General features: G+C 46.3%; 1 protein-coding gene across 1 annotated transcript; it reads right to left on the reverse strand.

Annotated features, from left to right (window-relative positions):
* Positions 1 to 8303: 8303 nt before the first annotated feature.
* On the reverse strand, positions 8304 to 16260 carry LOC4815019 (solute carrier family 46 member 3). Its single transcript, XM_001354776.4, has 5 exons — positions 16007 to 16260; positions 10326 to 10747; positions 9837 to 10238; positions 9035 to 9775; positions 8304 to 8954 (listed from the first exon to the last, which is right to left on the reverse strand). Exons 2-5 carry the CDS (start codon positions 10727 to 10729, stop codon positions 8678 to 8680), a joined length of 1824 nt encoding a protein of 607 aa, XP_001354812.3. The 5' UTR covers positions 10730 to 10747; positions 16007 to 16260; the 3' UTR covers positions 8304 to 8677.
* Positions 16261 to 17827: the final 1567 nt, after the last annotated feature.

Raw genomic sequence — 17827 nt, forward strand, 5'->3', positions numbered from 1 at the left:
TTATGATGGGGTCTCTACCAGCAGCAGCAACAGCCGCGTCTCATGAGCTGAGGCATTGAAGGCGTACCCCGAAACTGCGCGTTGATGGATACAAGATATGCTTCCAAAAATAAGAAATGCTCTCACTCTACTATGCTCTTTCCTACACTGAAAACTCTTTGCCTGGAATGATTTACCCTTCATCTTCGAAATGAATGGAAATTCTTTAAAAATGCACTAAATGAATCGTTTCAAAGCCATTTTGAAAACATTTTTCACTTAAATCAAACTTATCAACGCTTTCTGGATCTGCAATCCAATGCCATAAATTGCTAAGAATAATTATGGTACGCACACATCCACCGGACATCGGGAAGAAGGAGCTTCAGGATTTTGGACATTGGGCATTGGCATCATAAAATGGCAGACAGGCCAGGCAAATGACCAACAAAACACAAATCAAACTATTTTCACTTCTGCTCTGGTCGGAGGCAACACAAAGCAAGGATACACTGTCGTAGGGTGACGCACTATCCACTCTAAATATATAGCTTTCTATCTATAGCTTTTCTCTACCAAAAAATCAAATAAGAGTGAGCGAGAAACAAAAACCGAAATTTTCGGATCCAATACGGTAAAAATGGCGATTCCTTTCTCTCTCTCTCTCTCTCCCTCTCTCTTTCAGTGTGGCTTAGCATCAACCTCTGACGTCACAAGATGAAGCATCTCCCCTATGCGTCACCTTCACTATAGCAATCTCAATCAGAGTTTTTCACCGCACTCCTCTACTCCGTTGAAGCAAAGTTATTTATGCCATGTATCCATGGCATATATATACATATGTAGTTTTTCGGTTATACACAGACATACCACCGATGCAGACCACAGAACCCCCTCTGGTTGCCCCTCTGTTTGCCCCACTGGTTCCACACTGGTTCATGGACCATGGAATACTCGTATTTATTTATTTGCATTTGTATTAAATTTTCAATTCATTTTCCGGAAAAATTTCTCGCTTTACTGCTTTGCAAAATGTTTGCTAGAATATTTGTTATTTTCCCCTTTCCGCCATGTTTTTTGGGGGTTCAGAGTTCAGGGGAAGTGGTTCTTGCGGCTTCTATGTATTTCTAATGAGCCTTATGGGTGACTGGAGTCGACTCCCGGTCCCGGACTGGACCCCTGCCTCTCATGTGTGTGTGTGTGTGGGTGTGTGTATCTGTAGTTTGTTTCATTTAAATGATTTATTTATTTTTGCTCATTCGCAAAGCTTTCGGTATGCAATGCAGACGCACGAAAATAATCTCTGACTTTTCGAGGAGTTGGCAGACCCGGATAGCCATTAGCTTTTGCAGGAGTTGGCATGTCCGTAAACTATTTCTCTGCCCTGTCCTTGCCATGTCCTGTCTTTGGTCAGAGCTGGCCCTGTTCTTGTTTTTGTATTGGGGGAAATTGCTTCTGGCATTTGATTTGTACATCATTTTTAACGAAGCATACTGTTTCCCATACACACAAAGAGCAGAGCGGTAGAAAGCGGAAGGACATGGGAATGGACAGACACAGAACATATCCGCGTTGTTGTAGCTCTTGACTCTGTGGCTGTTTGCTTCTCACTCACTCGTCGGTGGCTCTCTATCTTTTTCCCACATTCAGTTAATGAATGATCCAAAAACGTGGCATCCAGATGTGGTATACAGTGAAAGTTGTACTGTTTTCGAACACGAGCTCTTGAGCTTCCATTCTTATATGTATATTTTTAAAGAGAAAATATACAACTCTTTGACTTTAATGGATTTTCTCTCAACGACACTTTTCTGTCGAGACAGTCTTCACTGTACTTTTGATATATGAATTTCCCCAAAAAATACACATACGCTCACATATATTTTGTGCATTTGTCTGACATTCACTCTGCTCCTGACAGGATATTAAATAGGCATATTCATTTGCAGGAAATATTAAATCAACATATTAGCAAATCAATGCCTAACGGAATCGAAGGAAGGAAGGCAGAATACATTGTGTACTTTGTAAGGAATTCATTCAAGGTATTCCGCTTCCACTCCGCTTTCGTTGTTTGGTTTTTGAAGCCAAGGCTGTGTGTTGTAGCCTTATTTGCATCCAATCGGACATGTCCATCAAATCGAACAATTCTACGAGCATTCACGATAGGTATGGTATATACATATGTACATATATCTTAAGCGCCTTAAATGTGATATTAAATGTTAAATAATGGTCAAGTGGTTTTATTTAAATGGTTGCTGGCTGTTGGTTTTGTGTAGATATATTGAATGTATTATTAGCATTTAATTTTAATGTCTTTAGTCAGTTCCAGTCTTCAATGGGAATACCTTATGTCCATGGGGATGGGAGGTCTTTCATCCAGCTATACCAATTCCATCTTCAAGAATAAGTTAAGTAACGGAGAGATGTACCTATAAAACTCTCCCCTGATGCTTTTCTATGTGGCTTTCCCATGTACGAGGAGATCTATCTTTCTTCGCAGTGCGCGTTCCCATCGATCCAATCCAAACCAATTGCTGGGGGATTACAAAATCAAATGAACCAAAAAATAGTGGGAAATTTCAACATAGGATTTTGAGTCGAAACTCGCATTTTCAGTTTCCATTTCGGTTCGGCATTGAGGCATATCTTTCTTTCCTTTGCAACTGCAACGTTCTTCTACTTTTTCTCGGGGGCCTGCAACGTTCCTATACTTTTCCTCGGGGCCTGCTCCGCTCTCTACTCTCTACTCAAGTGGCAGGCAGAGAGACCCAGGCGTTGTATGGTCATATCTCAAGTGCATCGGCATCAGCCTCATCATCATCCTCGTCGACGTCGTCGTCGTCGTCGTCGCCGCTGGCGGCATCGTCATCGATGGGAGACGAAGACTATCGGGAAATCACGTAATGGGCACGTAGGCCAAATATTTACTTAAGCCCCAGTCAGAATGGGAGGGAGTCTGCTCAGTGTGGATGCTGGATGGAGGTGGTTTCCCACCTTAATGTTCTGGTGGCAAACCAATTGACTTGACAAGTGAGGAGAGCTGCTGCTGGTGCTGCTGCTGCCGCTGCCGCTGCCGCTGGTGTGGCTGGAAGGGAAGCGTGAAGGAGTCGAGGAGTCGCTGGAGTAGACAATGACTTCCTGCTGCAATTGTTTGACTTAATTGCCAGCGCACTGCAACTGCAAACAAAGAGGGGCTGGAATGGGATGGGCACTGCATACCGTGGACACGCACCGGAGAGCATTCCTTTGAGGACCACCCGCAGGGCCATCGGCGGCGGCAATGATGTACTGATCCCCGGTCAAAGGGCCACAACAATTTCATTGATTATGGCATTCGACATCGATTTGGTAAGGCATGGGGCAATAATCCCCTTGGGGGGAAATTGCCAGCAAAAGCCCAGAGGCATGCCCCGTCGTCGCCGTCGTCTAGTGTGGCAAATATCAAAGTCAAACAAATGTGAAGTATGTGTGGCAGAAGTGGGGCAACAACTCCTCTCCGGTCAGGGGCCACATGGAAGGTGGCAAGTGTTTTGCACTAAAAGCGAAACTACTTAGCATTTGCCGCCATCCAACTTCTGCGGCAAAAGTGGGACTCAAAGACGGATTCAGAGATGCCGATGGAGATGGAGACGGAGTCTGGCCTCCAGAGTTGAAGTTGAAGGAGGCGGAAACGGTAACGGAAACAGAGGAAAAGCAAAAGGAAAAGCAACAAAAACACAAACGGAAGGCAAAAGGAAAATCATGAAGGCAAAAAAGCGAAAGCCCAGACCGGGGAATGAGGTCAAGAGACAAAATAGGCTTACTGACATGTGTGTCTCGCTGTCTCTCTGTCTGTTATGTCTGTCTGTTAGCCCACTTGGCCTCCTCCTACTCCTCCCCCTCCTCGTCCTTCTACGTAGTCCCTTTTGTGGGAATTTAACGGTCAAATCGCTTGACTTTTTCCTGTCCAAAGAGCAAATTCCTTGAGGCTCTTTTTGGGCGGCTTTCTTCAGATCACGGGGCTTTCTTTTTACACGTGGGGATACTTATATGTGACTTTTCTACCCCACAGATAGATTTTTAGCTCAAATCAGCTGCTCTTTGTTATATCTTTGTTTCTGTTTTCTCCTCAGGTTTCAGAGTATTTTAATGTATGGGTTCTAGGATTGCTGGCACTTATGAAATATTTTATTTTCGCATACCCTTACCTTAAGCAATTTTAGAGCTTCACAATACTTTTGGGACCTTATTTATACTGCCGTAATGCTGCACTTGTAGGGCCTTTCCCTCTGGCTCTTCTCGATTTTGAGTGGATTTTGTAAATCGCTTTCATTGGATTGCGAGGATAAGTCTTTGATTTGGCAGGGTCTCGACTCTGAGTAATGAGGCGGCTCGAAAGCGGCCTCATGTCCACGCTGAAGGGAGGCGATGGTAATACAAAACCCATAGGCATAGTGCTCCATTAATTTTCCCTCGAAAAACTCGCCGTCTGGAACATGGGCCACCGAACGGTTTACTGTGAAATTGTCAAGAAAATGCGTGTTTAAGCCAGATTAAATGCATTTCATTGTTGATTTATTGGCCCACAACCACTAGCCACCATGTCAGCCCTTGCCCCCATGTTTCCCCTCTCCCCACCCATTCTGCCCTAGAGGTCTACTCCACTGATTCCCCCTGATTCGAATTCGAATTCGTTTCGCTCCCATTGTTGACTCCAATTATTTATGGGTCAAAAATGCGACATGAACAAGTCGAGAAGGCAGGCTATCAAATTTCAATGTTGCCCCCGCAGCATGTTGCTAGGCAGCACAAAAATGGTGAGTTTCTCTTGCCACATGTTGTGGCAGATTGATATAATCACTAAGCAAACAATGCATAGACTAAAAACTGCCTGAATAAATTGTCTGGACAATTGGCCGTGGGACGAGGACTTCGTCTGTGAGTTCTCGCGTTTTCGAGGACCATCCATATGTTAGTATGCACTCAAGCCGCTTGCTATCTCTTTCTATCGCTTGTCTCTCTGCGAGCCGAGAGAGAGAGTGGATGGTCCTCACCAAAGCGGACGACGTCACGTTATTACTAACCCGCAAGTCCTCAGAACTTTTAAAAACTGAGGAGAACAGCCAGCAGCCAGCTTAAGAGGACCAGTCAGATGCCCAGGCAGAGAGACCCAAGCGACGTGGACTCGAACCTTCCGTGGTTGCCGAGCTGGCAGCTCCGGAGGTCCTCGAGAATCCCAGGTGCCAAGCCTTAATGAAGCGAAAAGCTTCCGCCCATGAAGCAGGTATCCATGTATGTGACCACAGAGCTCCGTGCCACTCTGCCGGACCCGACAACTGCGCAGAGGCGTGAGGGACGCGTAAGAACTACACAGAAGCCACCGACGATAATGAGCCGACTGGGCCAGAGGAACCGAAGGTCAAGGCCCTGAAGCTGATTTTGGACACCACACCCAGAGAGCAAAGACTGGCGCTAGGTTGTAGAGAAAGGAGTTGCACCAGCGGCAGCAACGGTCGCCGCTGTCAAAGGACGTTGCACCAGTCGCAAGGCCGTGGATGAGGCTTCCGCAGAGTCTTTGGCGGCCAGCAAGCATGCAGCACGGGTGGGCAAGATGGAGGAGTTGGAGCCCAAGCCAGTAGGCAGAAAGAATGCGCGTGGCAACGGCCACGCACGCAAAGCCAAAGTGCAGACTGAGCCAGACCCAGAGGACCACCAGCCGGCCACTAAGAAGGCACGTGGTGGAGCCCGTGCTAAGATACCAGTGGCTGCTGTGCTGGTTTCCGCAGAGAAGCCTGAACTGGAGCCCGTGGTGGCTGTGGTTGTGGCCGCCTCGCAATCAGCCGCCCGTGGATGCGGACAACTGTCGAACCAGGGGCAGATCAACCCATTCCATAGGCGGATACCGCTATCTCCTCAGCATCGACGGCACGCAGTGGCAGAGTCCGCCGCCAGCAACAACGAGTCGCCCAAGAGAGACACACACTCCCGCCGCAAATAAGGAACTGATTATGTTTGCATTTTGCCTAATTTTTTTTTAAATATGTATATAAATATTCTCTGCGGAACAATTGTATTTAATCTGTACAAAATAAAAAAATTACATCTATCGATAACTTGATGTATGGTTATTTCCAGCACGAAATCAACTTGCAGCAACGCAGTCCAGATAGGCCACAACTTGCACTGATGGATGAATTTAGTATTAAGGTGACGGCTTCCGTTATGCGGAGGACCATCCATTCTCTCTCGGCTTGCAGAGAGACAAGCGGTAGAAAGAGATAGCAAACGTTTTGCGTTCTGCACGTTTGCGTGCACACTGACAGGCGGATGGTCCTCGAAAGAACGCAGATGTGGTGACGACGTCCCCTTATTACTAAATTCATCTTGGAATATATATATGTACATATGTACGTTTCCACTGTTGCTCTAATTGAGGACACACAGGCAGGCATAGTTAGCTTGTTTGAGAGCCGTTGCACAAATTCACAGGCTCGTTCGACTCGAAGGAGGCTTTGAGTTCCTATCATCCAGAAATCGTATCCAGGCAGAGTTTGTCGATTTGACGTTTTTATAAGATTTATGCGTAGTGCTGAAAGTGAACTCAAATAAATGAATGTAATTATAAATATTTCGGTAACCAACCAAATTGTATATCATTTTATATTTCATATATTTGAACTTCAAAATTTATTTGTGATCAATGCGGTTTAAAAACTCTGGATATACAAAAGGTATGATGATGTTCTTGAATGAATTTGAAAAACATCTGGATGTGATCCAGTAGATGCCAGAGAATATTGCCACAGATACCAAATGTGCCACCTCGTACGAGTATTTTTGGAAAAATGGGTACAGCATGTCCTTTTACTGTGATCCTTGGCTTCTTCTGTGAGTTCTATCCAGCAAAAAAAATCCTCAAAATTATTTGTACTTTAATTCCCATCGCTATCTGATAGCATCCCAATGGCAATGCCATGGTATTTTATTTATTATATTATTAAGCCATTCTCAAGTAAAACCGGTTTTATTCGTATCGCAGCATGTTGCCAGCCAGCAGAATGGTGAGTTTCTCTTGCCTCATGTTGCAAGCAGGTTGCTGGGGTCTGGTTCGGTTGATGGAGCAGTGGAATGGGCACGGGGGACGTCTGTCTGTCTGCGAGGGCTGTCAAAGGAATTGCTTTTGGCGATCGAGTGGGAGCCGTTGCAATATAACTTTTTTTTGCTCCTCGGTTGGGTAGGGCCTGGGGCAGGGCGTGTCCCCCAGGTGGGCGTGCAGTCGATATCGAAAAAAGTAATTAAAGGCAAGCGTGGCACGAATGGAGCCGCCGCCACGTTGATGATGATGATGATGCTAAATGCTGATGCCAGTCGCAGTTAAACGTTGCACGTTGCCACGCCCACCGCCCAGCACTTGGCTGTCAAGTGCAATACGTGCCATATGCGGTCACCGAAAGAGGCGAAAATGCAACAAGAAAATGGCAAACGAAGGGCCGCGGACTAATGCAACGATAATGCAACGAGCAGATGGATGCTCTATCCATTTGGCTAGGGAAAACTCTTGACTGTTTGTGGTTCGAAGATATAATCCAGTAGAATCCCCTCTACATCCTCATCTACGTAGTGTAGGCTTTGCCCATAGATGGACCCCCAATTCTAGTCACGGATGTTCCTTGCATTAGCGGGGACCACAAATGATACCACCGACCTTATCAGAGAGTGGATACACTCTCGCTCTCTCTCTCTCTCCTTCTCGGTCGGCATTCACTGGCGGCAGCCACCAAAAAGAACAACAATAACGACAACAGAACGGTATCCGTTTTGTGCAACGCAAACGACAATTATCAGCGACATGAGCAAACCAATTGTTCAGTGCCCCCTTGTCGAGGGGGTACTCCATTCTCCATTCTCCATTTTCCATTGTCCATTGTCCATGGCGACATGGTTATCCTCTGCGTGTGTGTGTGTCCGTGCAGGAGGAGAGCGATAGGCCTGGAGCCAGGACTCCATTGACCGCACATCTACACACTCAACTCAACTCCACTCCACTCCAGAGTCCAGTCCAGAGCGGGTTCATTTGTGTGTGTAATTGTTTGCCAGGCTACACTGATTACGGTGTTCAATAATAGTCGAAATTCACGGCATCATGTCCGGGTCACGCCCTCTGGATATACCCCTATCCATGCATCCATTCAACCCACATCCTTCCTTGCCCCCCCTTCGGGGTTCCGGTTGCGGGGCGGTCCTTTAGTGGTGGCTATTTTGCGGGACGTTGTTAAATTTATTCAATACTTCTACACGGTCCTTAGAGCTATCCAAAAAAATAATAATAATAATATATGTATCGATAATAGCAAAGTGGAAAATTATAATTACAATGGAAACAATAATATGCGAATACTTAGGGCTAATTTAAAAAAATAAGAAAGTACGGATAGAGCTGGTGGATTCAGGAGCTTACGAGGCATGCTTTCGAGTGGAGTACGAAATGCCATTTCGATCAAAAAGATCTTCATTTTTGTATACGATTCACCTTCGGATTTGGGTCTCAATGGAAAGATCGAACATAGAACCCAAAAGAAAATCTTTCCTCAGTTAGGAACCCTCTTGTAACGTCTCCTTTCGTCTACTCCTTTCCAGCAGAATATGTATATGTACAATAGGAAAAAAGGATAATACGCATATGTTACAGACAAATACCCATCCATCCCTCTCTCTAGGCCTCCTTGGTCTTGCCCTCCTCTGGGACATAGGCCGGATTCTCAATGCCCAGCACAGGCGGCGGTGGTGGTGGAGTTTCCGCATCCGCATGTGATTCGAGGGACTCGTGTATCACATTGGAAATGATGCCATTCATTTGACCCTTGGCCTCACTGGCCAAGGCCAGAGCCTCGATGGCGTTGATGTTGCCATTGGGATCCTTGATGGAGGCGCGTTCCGCATCGGTACGCGCCAGACGGCGACGTTGCTTCACCTGGAAGCGGTACATCCAACTGAACAGGGGACAGGAGACAAAGGAAGGCATTGATTATGAAAAATCTTAGGAAATTTTTTGGGAAATGGCCGCACTTACAGGAAGATGACAACAGAGAACATGGTTAGGCCACCGCCGAGCAGAAAGAAGGCGCCCGGCAGCACCCTCAGTGTGGCCGCATACAGCGTCGTGTACATGGGGGCAAAGACCATGGGCATAAGGGCCTCCGCCACACCGAACAGAGAGTTCACTTTCCCCAGCTCGTCCTTGGACACGAGCTTCGTGGCTATCGAGCGCATGGCAATGAAGGCCGTGCCGTTGAAGATCTCCACCAGGCCGCCCAGATACATGTGCCACGGCACCGTGGCAAAGGCATAGACAAACCCGGACAGGATCTTCGAGGTGCTCGAGAGGACGCCCACCAGGGCATCGTCGATGCCCAGCTTGTGCGACAGGATGCCCACGCAGAAGATCACGCCGATGAGGCCCGTGAACATGGCATAGGTGGAGAAGAAACTGAACTCCACCTCCGACCAGTTGAAGCGGAACCTCGTGAACAGATACGTCACAGCCATTTCGCCGTGCAGCGGACCAATGATCACCATCACGACGATCATCAGGAGAATGACGCGCTTGCGGCGTTGATTCTCGCCCTTCTTGAAGGCCACACGGAATGTCTGGACCACATGCTCCTTGTCGAAGAAATCGGCCAGCAGACTCTTCTGCGTGGGACTCTTCTCGGGCCTGGCCACCGGCTCCTCCAGGAACCAGAAACCATACACAAAGGCCACCACATAGAAGAACGCCGATATGGAGAAGACGCCGTAGAACCCGATTTGCCTGCGAAATTAAAAAGTGCCAAATTAAAAGTGAATTGACTTGGCGAAATGATTACACTCACTTGAGTAGGACCCCACTGAAGGCCATACCAATGGGCACACCCACAGAGAAGCATACGTTGAGTATGCCAATCCTTAGAGTGCGCTCCTCTTCGGTGGTGATGTCCGCAATGTAGCTGAAAACGCCCATCAGCATGGTGAACCAGCCCCCACTGAGGGAGGGAAAGATGGCCTCGGTCAGGGCCGCCACCTCCATGGGTGTATTCTCAAAGTAAACGCACAGCATGAGACCCACAACGCCCAGAAATTCCCCCACCACTGGGATGAGCATGCAGGGCTTGCGACGGCGATGGCGATCGCTCCACGAGCCCCAAAAGAGGATCAACAGGCAGGGGAACATCGATTGGATCACTGTCTTCCAGGCGGCCATGCGAGCCACCATCTGCTGAACCGTTTCCTCTTCCCTGGAAAGAGGATCGAAAAGAAGGTATTGAATTGAAGGCCTTCGCCTGGATATACTCCTCCGGACTTGTCCGGATCCCTGTGCTTACATGGTATAATTGGCTGTCTGGCGGCGGGTTAGGGCATCGCACACCACATCCCCGTATGCCATGTTCACGCGACAGGCCTTCTCCAGATTGAGATTCTGTGTGGCCAAATTGGACAGCACGCTGGGCATAATGTACGACGCGAGAATGGGCTCCACCGTGATATTGTTGGATATCAGGCGAAACTTTTCGCGCCATGTTCGCTTAACGGGCGTTGTTGTTGTTGTTGTTGTATCTGTTGCTGTTGTTGTTGTTGTTGCTTTTGGTGTCATCTTTTCCTGGCCCGCAGCGGAAGCAGCCGGTTCCGGTGGTGGTCGTGCTGCAGCCGCTGGCGAGGATGGGGGCGAATGATTGACAGTGTATTTGGCATATGTGGCATCATCCAGGCTACCGTCCTTGGGCGACATTCTGCTGGCTGATGATCTCTAAGGGGTATGTGAAGACGGGAGAGAGGATTTAAGTATTATCTTTAAATGGAAAACAATAGCCTTTCACTGGTCCCTGAACTTTAGGGCTATTCATATGAAAATAACACGAAATTTGCTACCCTCCAAAGTATAATCCAGACCTCATGCATACGCTGTACGTTTCTTTATGTTTTTGGAGAGAAATGTCTTCAAGAACATTAAATATTTGTAAGAAGAAAAGAAAGTGTTGTGCCTTCTATTGCCACCTTTGACCCCACAGCTTTTGCAGGGTATTCGTGGCTACGACACTCAACAAAATTCTCTACAGCTTTTGTGCGACTTTAATTGGATCGTTTTGTCGTGATGAGGCAAATAGTATGACTGCGAGTATATCATCATTTCGTTTTCATTCACCTTTATTTGGTTTCTGTTTTGGTGTACTTTGTTGCCGCCTTCCCTTATCGTTCGCCCTCCCCTCGATTCGGAGAGCAATCAAAATACCACCTCAACCTCGGATATACCTCGTACACGGTATTTCTGTGCGCATGGGTGTCGTTTTTATCATCGTTATCGCATGCTTTTTGGGGCTGCCTCTCTCTCTCTCTCACTCGTTATCATTTGTGGCATTCCCACTCCGTTCTGCTCCCAGCATCCGCTTTGACATTCGCTAATGATGCTTGTTACGAAGACCAATATCAAAATAGAATATCAATATCAAATAGTACGATTTGTAGTGGAAAACTACCGATCGGGAAGCCGGGACAGGACCCCCCCCCCGGGTCCCCGGACCCCCCGTCGAAAATCGAATTTCGGTTTGAAATGTAATTAGTGAAACTTCTCTCAGAGATAACTCTCAATCTCTCTTAGCTCTTTCGGTGGGTGGAGGGTGGAGGGTGGGGGATCTTTGGGGAATTTGGAAATACCACACAACGCGAGCGCAGCTTTACCATTTTTCCCATTTCCATTCCCATTCCCAGACAACATTCTGTTTGCTTTGTTTTTGTTTCGCTATCGCATTTAATTGTTTTGTCAAGTGCATTTGTTGCTTTACGACGAAAGTGTTTACACAATTGTTGTGGCAGGCAGCTTTGGCTACCTCCTCCCCACCTCCCCTTTCCCCCACAGACCCTCGAAAACCCATTACAAATCCGTCAATCACACGTGCAACAGCGCATTAACCTTATGGCTCATTTTTTTTGTTGAGCTTTAAAGATGATTTTGGAAGGGTAATTGTCATAAGAGATATTTCTACAGGTATGTATTTTCACAACACGTTGGAAGGGACTTTGCAGACCGGGAAATTCTTTTGCTTTGGATAATCAATAATCAGCACGTATTAAGCAAACATTGTTGGCCTTACAAGTGCTCATTGGCCTAGGAATTGGAACCCAGAACCGTTCTTTCTTTCAATCTTTTCCTTGAAACATTCCTCAGTTCGATTCCCATAGAGAAGATTTCCTGCCAGAGCCCTTCACCTTTCCAATGAATCTGGAACATTATAATATACCCTTAAGCTTATGCACTATAATATTAATTTGCAAACTTTATTGTGCGTATCTTTGGCACAAAGATAGGTATCTTAGGGGACTTCTTCTCCTGCCTTTATTTACAAAATTGGTATGGCCCTTCCCACATCGACGCTCTGTCTGTGCAACAAAATGTAAATCTCATTGACAATGGCTTTAATTTAATCAGCATTCGGGCTCTTGAAATTACTCAAAAATTAGGCAAAAGCTAATTGACCTTGACATATGCCCACACACATACACCCATACACACCTCTCAGTGCCTCTCTATAGAGTGAGGTCTAGCGACCCATAAAGTGCATCACTGACCGTTTTAATCTTCAACTTCCGTCTAGCGATGACGCAGACTTTGTATTTGGTAATTTGATCTATTGTACAGTGGAGCCCCCCCCAAAGAACGGACAGAGCCGGCTACAATAACCACTTCCAAACGGTCTCTAGAGTGTGTCGTCACTGTACTCCACTCAAACATACCCTCGTACGTATATACATATGTATATGGTTCATTATCTCAGGGCATTGTTCAGGTCATAGCTGGCAAAAATCTCGTTTGCTTTTGCTTTTGGCTTCAATTGCCTTTAATTGCTGTGGCGAAAACATTTAAGATACCGGATTACCAAACCAAACGATATGCTTTTTAGAATCGAGACAATAATAAAAAGGCACTGCCCAAATTGCAAAATAAAAGTGTCATCTCTCAGGCGGGATTCGAGCAGATAGATTGTTGTTGCTCTTTTAATTTTCAATGGGTTATGCCAGGTGCACTTCCGAGTCAGTTAGTCAATATTTTTGAACTAGGCGAAATGTAGCACATTGTTCAATGGAAAGCAAAGGACAATCAATATGGCTGCATCGTAAGAGTTTACTTTGAACATATGTTCTCCTAATCGTACCTTAAGGAATTGTTTTTGCTATTCGTACTGCTCTTAGGCGCACAACATGCCTACCGGAAAAGAATACCCACGGAAACGGCACTTCACTTCATCTCAAAGAACATACCTGTTCATCTCAACATCGATGGTATCGTCCGCCCAGACAAGGTCTGTCAACAGAGGCACCCCGCAAGATGGTGTCCTGTCTCCTATTATGCGGAACTATGCGGCCTTGCATATCTTTTCGGGGAAATACCCCCAATCACTATGCGACTTAGAGACCGCAAAGCTCGTGCGTCTGTCAGAATAGACAGATTCCACGGAATTTGGAATTCCTACTATTCGCAAATAATTCCAAGGTAAAGAAGGCTATGACAGCCCTCTACACATGCCCAAAGGCTATTGGATTAAAATGGGGCATGAATCCAAGTATAGTCCAATGGATTTATCTAGCAATAGTTGGACCATTACTACTCTACGGAGTTGCAGTGGAACAAAGCTGGAGCTCTTTGCGCTAAATGTGATTTTATGCTTCCATAGCCTTGAACTTGCAGGAAAGGAGCCGGCAGAAATGGCAATGGTCACTCATCCATATCAAATAATAGCAATAACGTCACCACGAAAACGGACTACTGCATTCCAAGGGAGTACACAGATACCCCTTTCAATACCACCATTCTCCACAGAAACATATGGCTCGAGGGAACTCCAGGCCCAGATGGGGCTATAAACGTCTTCACAGATGGATCGAAGCTGGTCAACAAGGTGGCAGGAGGGATCTACTCCGAGCAGCAAAACACAAGGCACCCTTCAGGCTCCCAGATTATTGCAGTGTCCTCCAAGCGGAAGTTATTGCAATCAGGGAAGCTCTGAATTGCCTTCAATTAGCCCTCACAAGATGGCCCAGCAATTTCATCCATACGCTCCCTCACAGGACATTGGCAAACAGGTTGTTTGCGGTAGCTGTAGAGACGAGTAAGAGGAGGAGGCGGTGCTCCAGGCCAGCTCTCAGCAGAAGAGGGTTACGGCTCTTGGGCTTGCCCCACATAGCTGACATTTCAGAAATGTCCACAATATGTCCTAGAAAGATAGATGAATGGGATAGCTGCTGACATGAGGTCTGACGTCGAAGAAAGCCTAACCTAACCTAGCCTCTATAAAGAAACCCAATCAAGCTGTTGCATTTATTGAATATCCAAACTATTTGAACCTTGGACTCCATTTCAGGGCAGGTATCGGTGGTAGGCCTCCATTTGGTTTGCCAACAATCTGAAGTGCAACTTGTGGCAGAACAGACCCGTTTTCAACACTGAATCATAAGAGTGTGGGGCTCTTGACATTGAGATCGTGTAGATCGCTTAGATCGCGTAGATTGCGTAGACCGCGTAGATCGCGCAGATCTTGAGCTTGTCTCGCGATTCTGCTTGCACTTGCAGCTCAATGCAGAACGACGGCCGTCAATGCCACACGAACATGCGGCAGACGTGCGTTGAACCCACACTCAAAAACGTACCGCTGAACAATGCATAGCTCGGGCAAGTATGGGGAAGAAGAGCTATTGAGGTCGTTCAAGCCCCCCTCCCAAGTCCCCCGCAAGCCCCCAACAAACGGTCACGTCAAGCGCCTCACCCGATTCGGTGTTCGGTGATCGGTGGCCGGTGGTCGGTGGTCGGCGGCCTCTTGTGTCTCTGTGGTGTCGTGTGTGTGTGTGGCATATTAACTAACTTTACTGCTATATATGGATATGGTTTTATGGATAGTACGGGTGTATATAGTATGCATATAGGTACACACACAACTCCAGGAAGCATTTGTATAATCAAATTTTTATCGGATTTGGCAGCAGCACTGGAAGGCATGCCAAAACAAAAACGAAAAACAATTGGAAAGCTCTCTCCCGGCACTCTCCCACGGAATTGCTAAGAGTACGACTAGTAACCACTCTAGTGGCAATTTGCAATATTATTTAATTAACTAATTTCGGTTGATTTTTGGTTTTTTTGTTTTTATAGAAAATTTTGAACCGATTCATTTCCGGCTGCGGGTCCGGGACAAAACTTTTCACACACAAAAACGAATCGAACAAACGATGGCGCTCCAAATTACCCATTTACGTTATTAATTGCATGTCTATGCCAGATACAATTAGTTAGATGTATGAGTGTGTGTTCAGATACAGAGATACAAAGATACACGTGTAACCGTGATGGCCGGAGTCTGTCGTCTGTGTGTGGCAGAGAAAAAGTTCTGCCTTAGTCCCTGACTAAATTGAGAATAATTAAATACAATTAGCCTGGCGTAACTTTTCTCTCTCTCTGATTTTGGGGATTTATTTATGCACAATTCAATGGTAAATTAACTGCTAAAAATAGTTGGATACACACACAAACACACACACACATATGAAACAGATCGCTTTGGGGAGGTTCCGGCAGATACTGATTCTGACCGTGGAAGCAGCGGAACAAAACAAAAAACGTAGCCAAAACAACACCCAAAAGACAATCAGAAGAGGAGACTGTATTACTAAATTGACTTAACTAATAATTATAATTAATTCGGCTTGACAAATGGCTTGGAATTTGTGCGAGTATCCCACGAGTATCCAAAATCCAACACATAAACGATAAACGAGTACTCGCGGCGGCACAGCGAAAGAGAGAAAGAGAGAAAGCGAGAGTGTGGGACCGACCGACCGACCGACCGACCATCCATCCATCCGCAGTGATTTGCGCGAATTTCATTTAATTTACATGTCGTTAATAAAGTTAGTAGAAAACCACACCACTACAGATACACTGCACTTTTTTTGGGGAATTGACGGTGAACGGTTGATGGATGAATGGCTTAGGTTCCTTAGGATCCTCCTTTGTTTTTACCTGTGCTGCGCTTTTTCTGGGAATATCCTGCAATCCTCAAGTCCTTCTTGATGTGGACTCTGCTTGTACGCTTCCTGGACACTATACAATATTCCTTCTAGATCGACATGGCTGCTGTGGGGGGTACCGACTACCGACTAGCTATGGGTTGTACTTGTGTGGGGGCAGAGGATTTGCAGCCTCTGGTTCGAGCGGTGAGCTTTGGGAAGTGTCTAAACCAGCGGCGTTGAGCTGAAATCAGCGACTAAAAATGCTCGCACTCGCATTGGATTTGATGAGTGCCACACAGCCCACAGCCCACAGCTGTCGCTGGTGCTACTGCTGCTGCTGCTGCTGCCTCGGCCTCTGCTTCTGCCTCTGTCAGCGCTGTTTCCACAGAGGTGTCGTCGCTGTCGTGTATCTGTGTGCCACGATCGGTGCTCCACCAGCGATAAGCGGTAGAAACAGCTGGGAATAACAGCAAAAAAAAACAAAACAAAACACAACCAAAGATACTCGTACAGGCTGGAATCAATGGGAGAAAATGGTACCCAAGGCCACACAGCCTCAAATTTAGATAAAGATACAAATGTATCTATTTGATTTGTATCTTCAATCTCATTAGCAGATTGGCAGAATTGTAACTCCATGTCCGGCCGCCACACGAGCAATCCATATTTCGACTATAATTTCACCGCCAAAGGGCAAAAAAGTTACAATTGTATCTGTATCTATATCTGTATCTACGGTTCTGTGCAAGTGTGTGATGTGTCGCGAAAGCCTCAATTAGCCAGCGAAATTAAAGTTCTCTCCATTATTATTAGCGATTATAATTGAGAAAAATGTGCAAACGAAATGTTAAATAATTGAAGGGAATTGTGTGCCCATCCCACATCATGCCCAAAAGCGATGGATGGTATCGATGGGAGGTATCCTGGAATTGCTCGAAATCGCAGGTATATGTTCTACCTCCTAAGTGTATTACCCCTAAGGTAGAGCCTTAATCTTTCGTTGGAATTAGGCGTAGATATTCGATAACTATTACGTTTGGTCTCCCAAGGGTTTGAGGGCATTCGTTGGAAGAGGGAGTTTTTCTATATTTCGGGCCCAGCTGTTGTCCCACTGGTGCAACAGGGTATGTGCCAGCAGCCGACATTGAAAAAGTGTTTTTAATTAAACTAAACTTAAAAGAATAAGCAAATTTGCTGATGGGGTACGATGATTCGGCAATACGGATGTTGAGTTGGCAAAACAGTCGCCAAATACCGGAAAATTAGTTAGTCGTAGATTGTGTGATTGAAGAGATCGGTTCATGGGCTGCTCCTACAATCGTTCTTGATTCAATTCGAAAGCACAATTACAATCGTGGCACGGCACTCTTAATAATGCTGCCGATGAGGTCGATGCTGGCGGGTGAACGCCACCCAAAGGCCCTGACTTACAAAGCCGCAATGCCGCAGAGACCGCAACCGACTGGGGGAGGTGGATCTCATCTCTGGGCGCACCCCCCCACCCCGTTCCGTGCCGCGTCATTGCTGGAGTGTAACGAGAGACCGATTAACGGAGCAGCATAGCTGTAATACCCCTGCCATCCCATCTACGAGTATCTATAATAATGTAATAATATTTAGTTATTTGGTAATTTAATGCACGATAATACATAAGTAAATTTGCACATTGTTCTGCCGAATGGAAAGCTGCACACTGCACACTGCGCTGCGTACTGGTACGGGTACTGTGCCTCGTACTGCAGCTGCCACTTGCCACTCTTAATAGCTACTGGGCTTATGGCTGCGCTTCTGACAGAGCAACGGATGATAGGCTTCCAATTGTTGACTACAC

This window comes from Drosophila pseudoobscura, chromosome X, assembly GCF_009870125.1.
Source record: "Drosophila pseudoobscura strain MV-25-SWS-2005 chromosome X, UCI_Dpse_MV25, whole genome shotgun sequence".
In the NCBI taxonomy this organism is placed as follows: domain Eukaryota; kingdom Metazoa; phylum Arthropoda; class Insecta; order Diptera; family Drosophilidae; genus Drosophila; species Drosophila pseudoobscura.

Bases quoted from the DNA above. Each gene is read 5' to 3' on its own strand.
- LOC4815019 (XM_001354776.4), bottom strand. From the start codon at position 10,729: ATGTCGCCCAAGGACGGTAGCCTGGATGATGCCACATATGCCAAATAC. The intron at 10,239-10,325 runs GTAAGCACAGGG...TCCTCTTTCCAG, and splicing joins CAGACAGCCAATTATACCAT to GGAAGAGGAAACGGTTCAGC. The intron at 8,955-9,034 runs GTAAGTGCGGCC...TCCCCTGTTCAG, and splicing joins TTCTCTGTTGTCATCTTCCT to TTGGATGTACCGCTTCCAGG.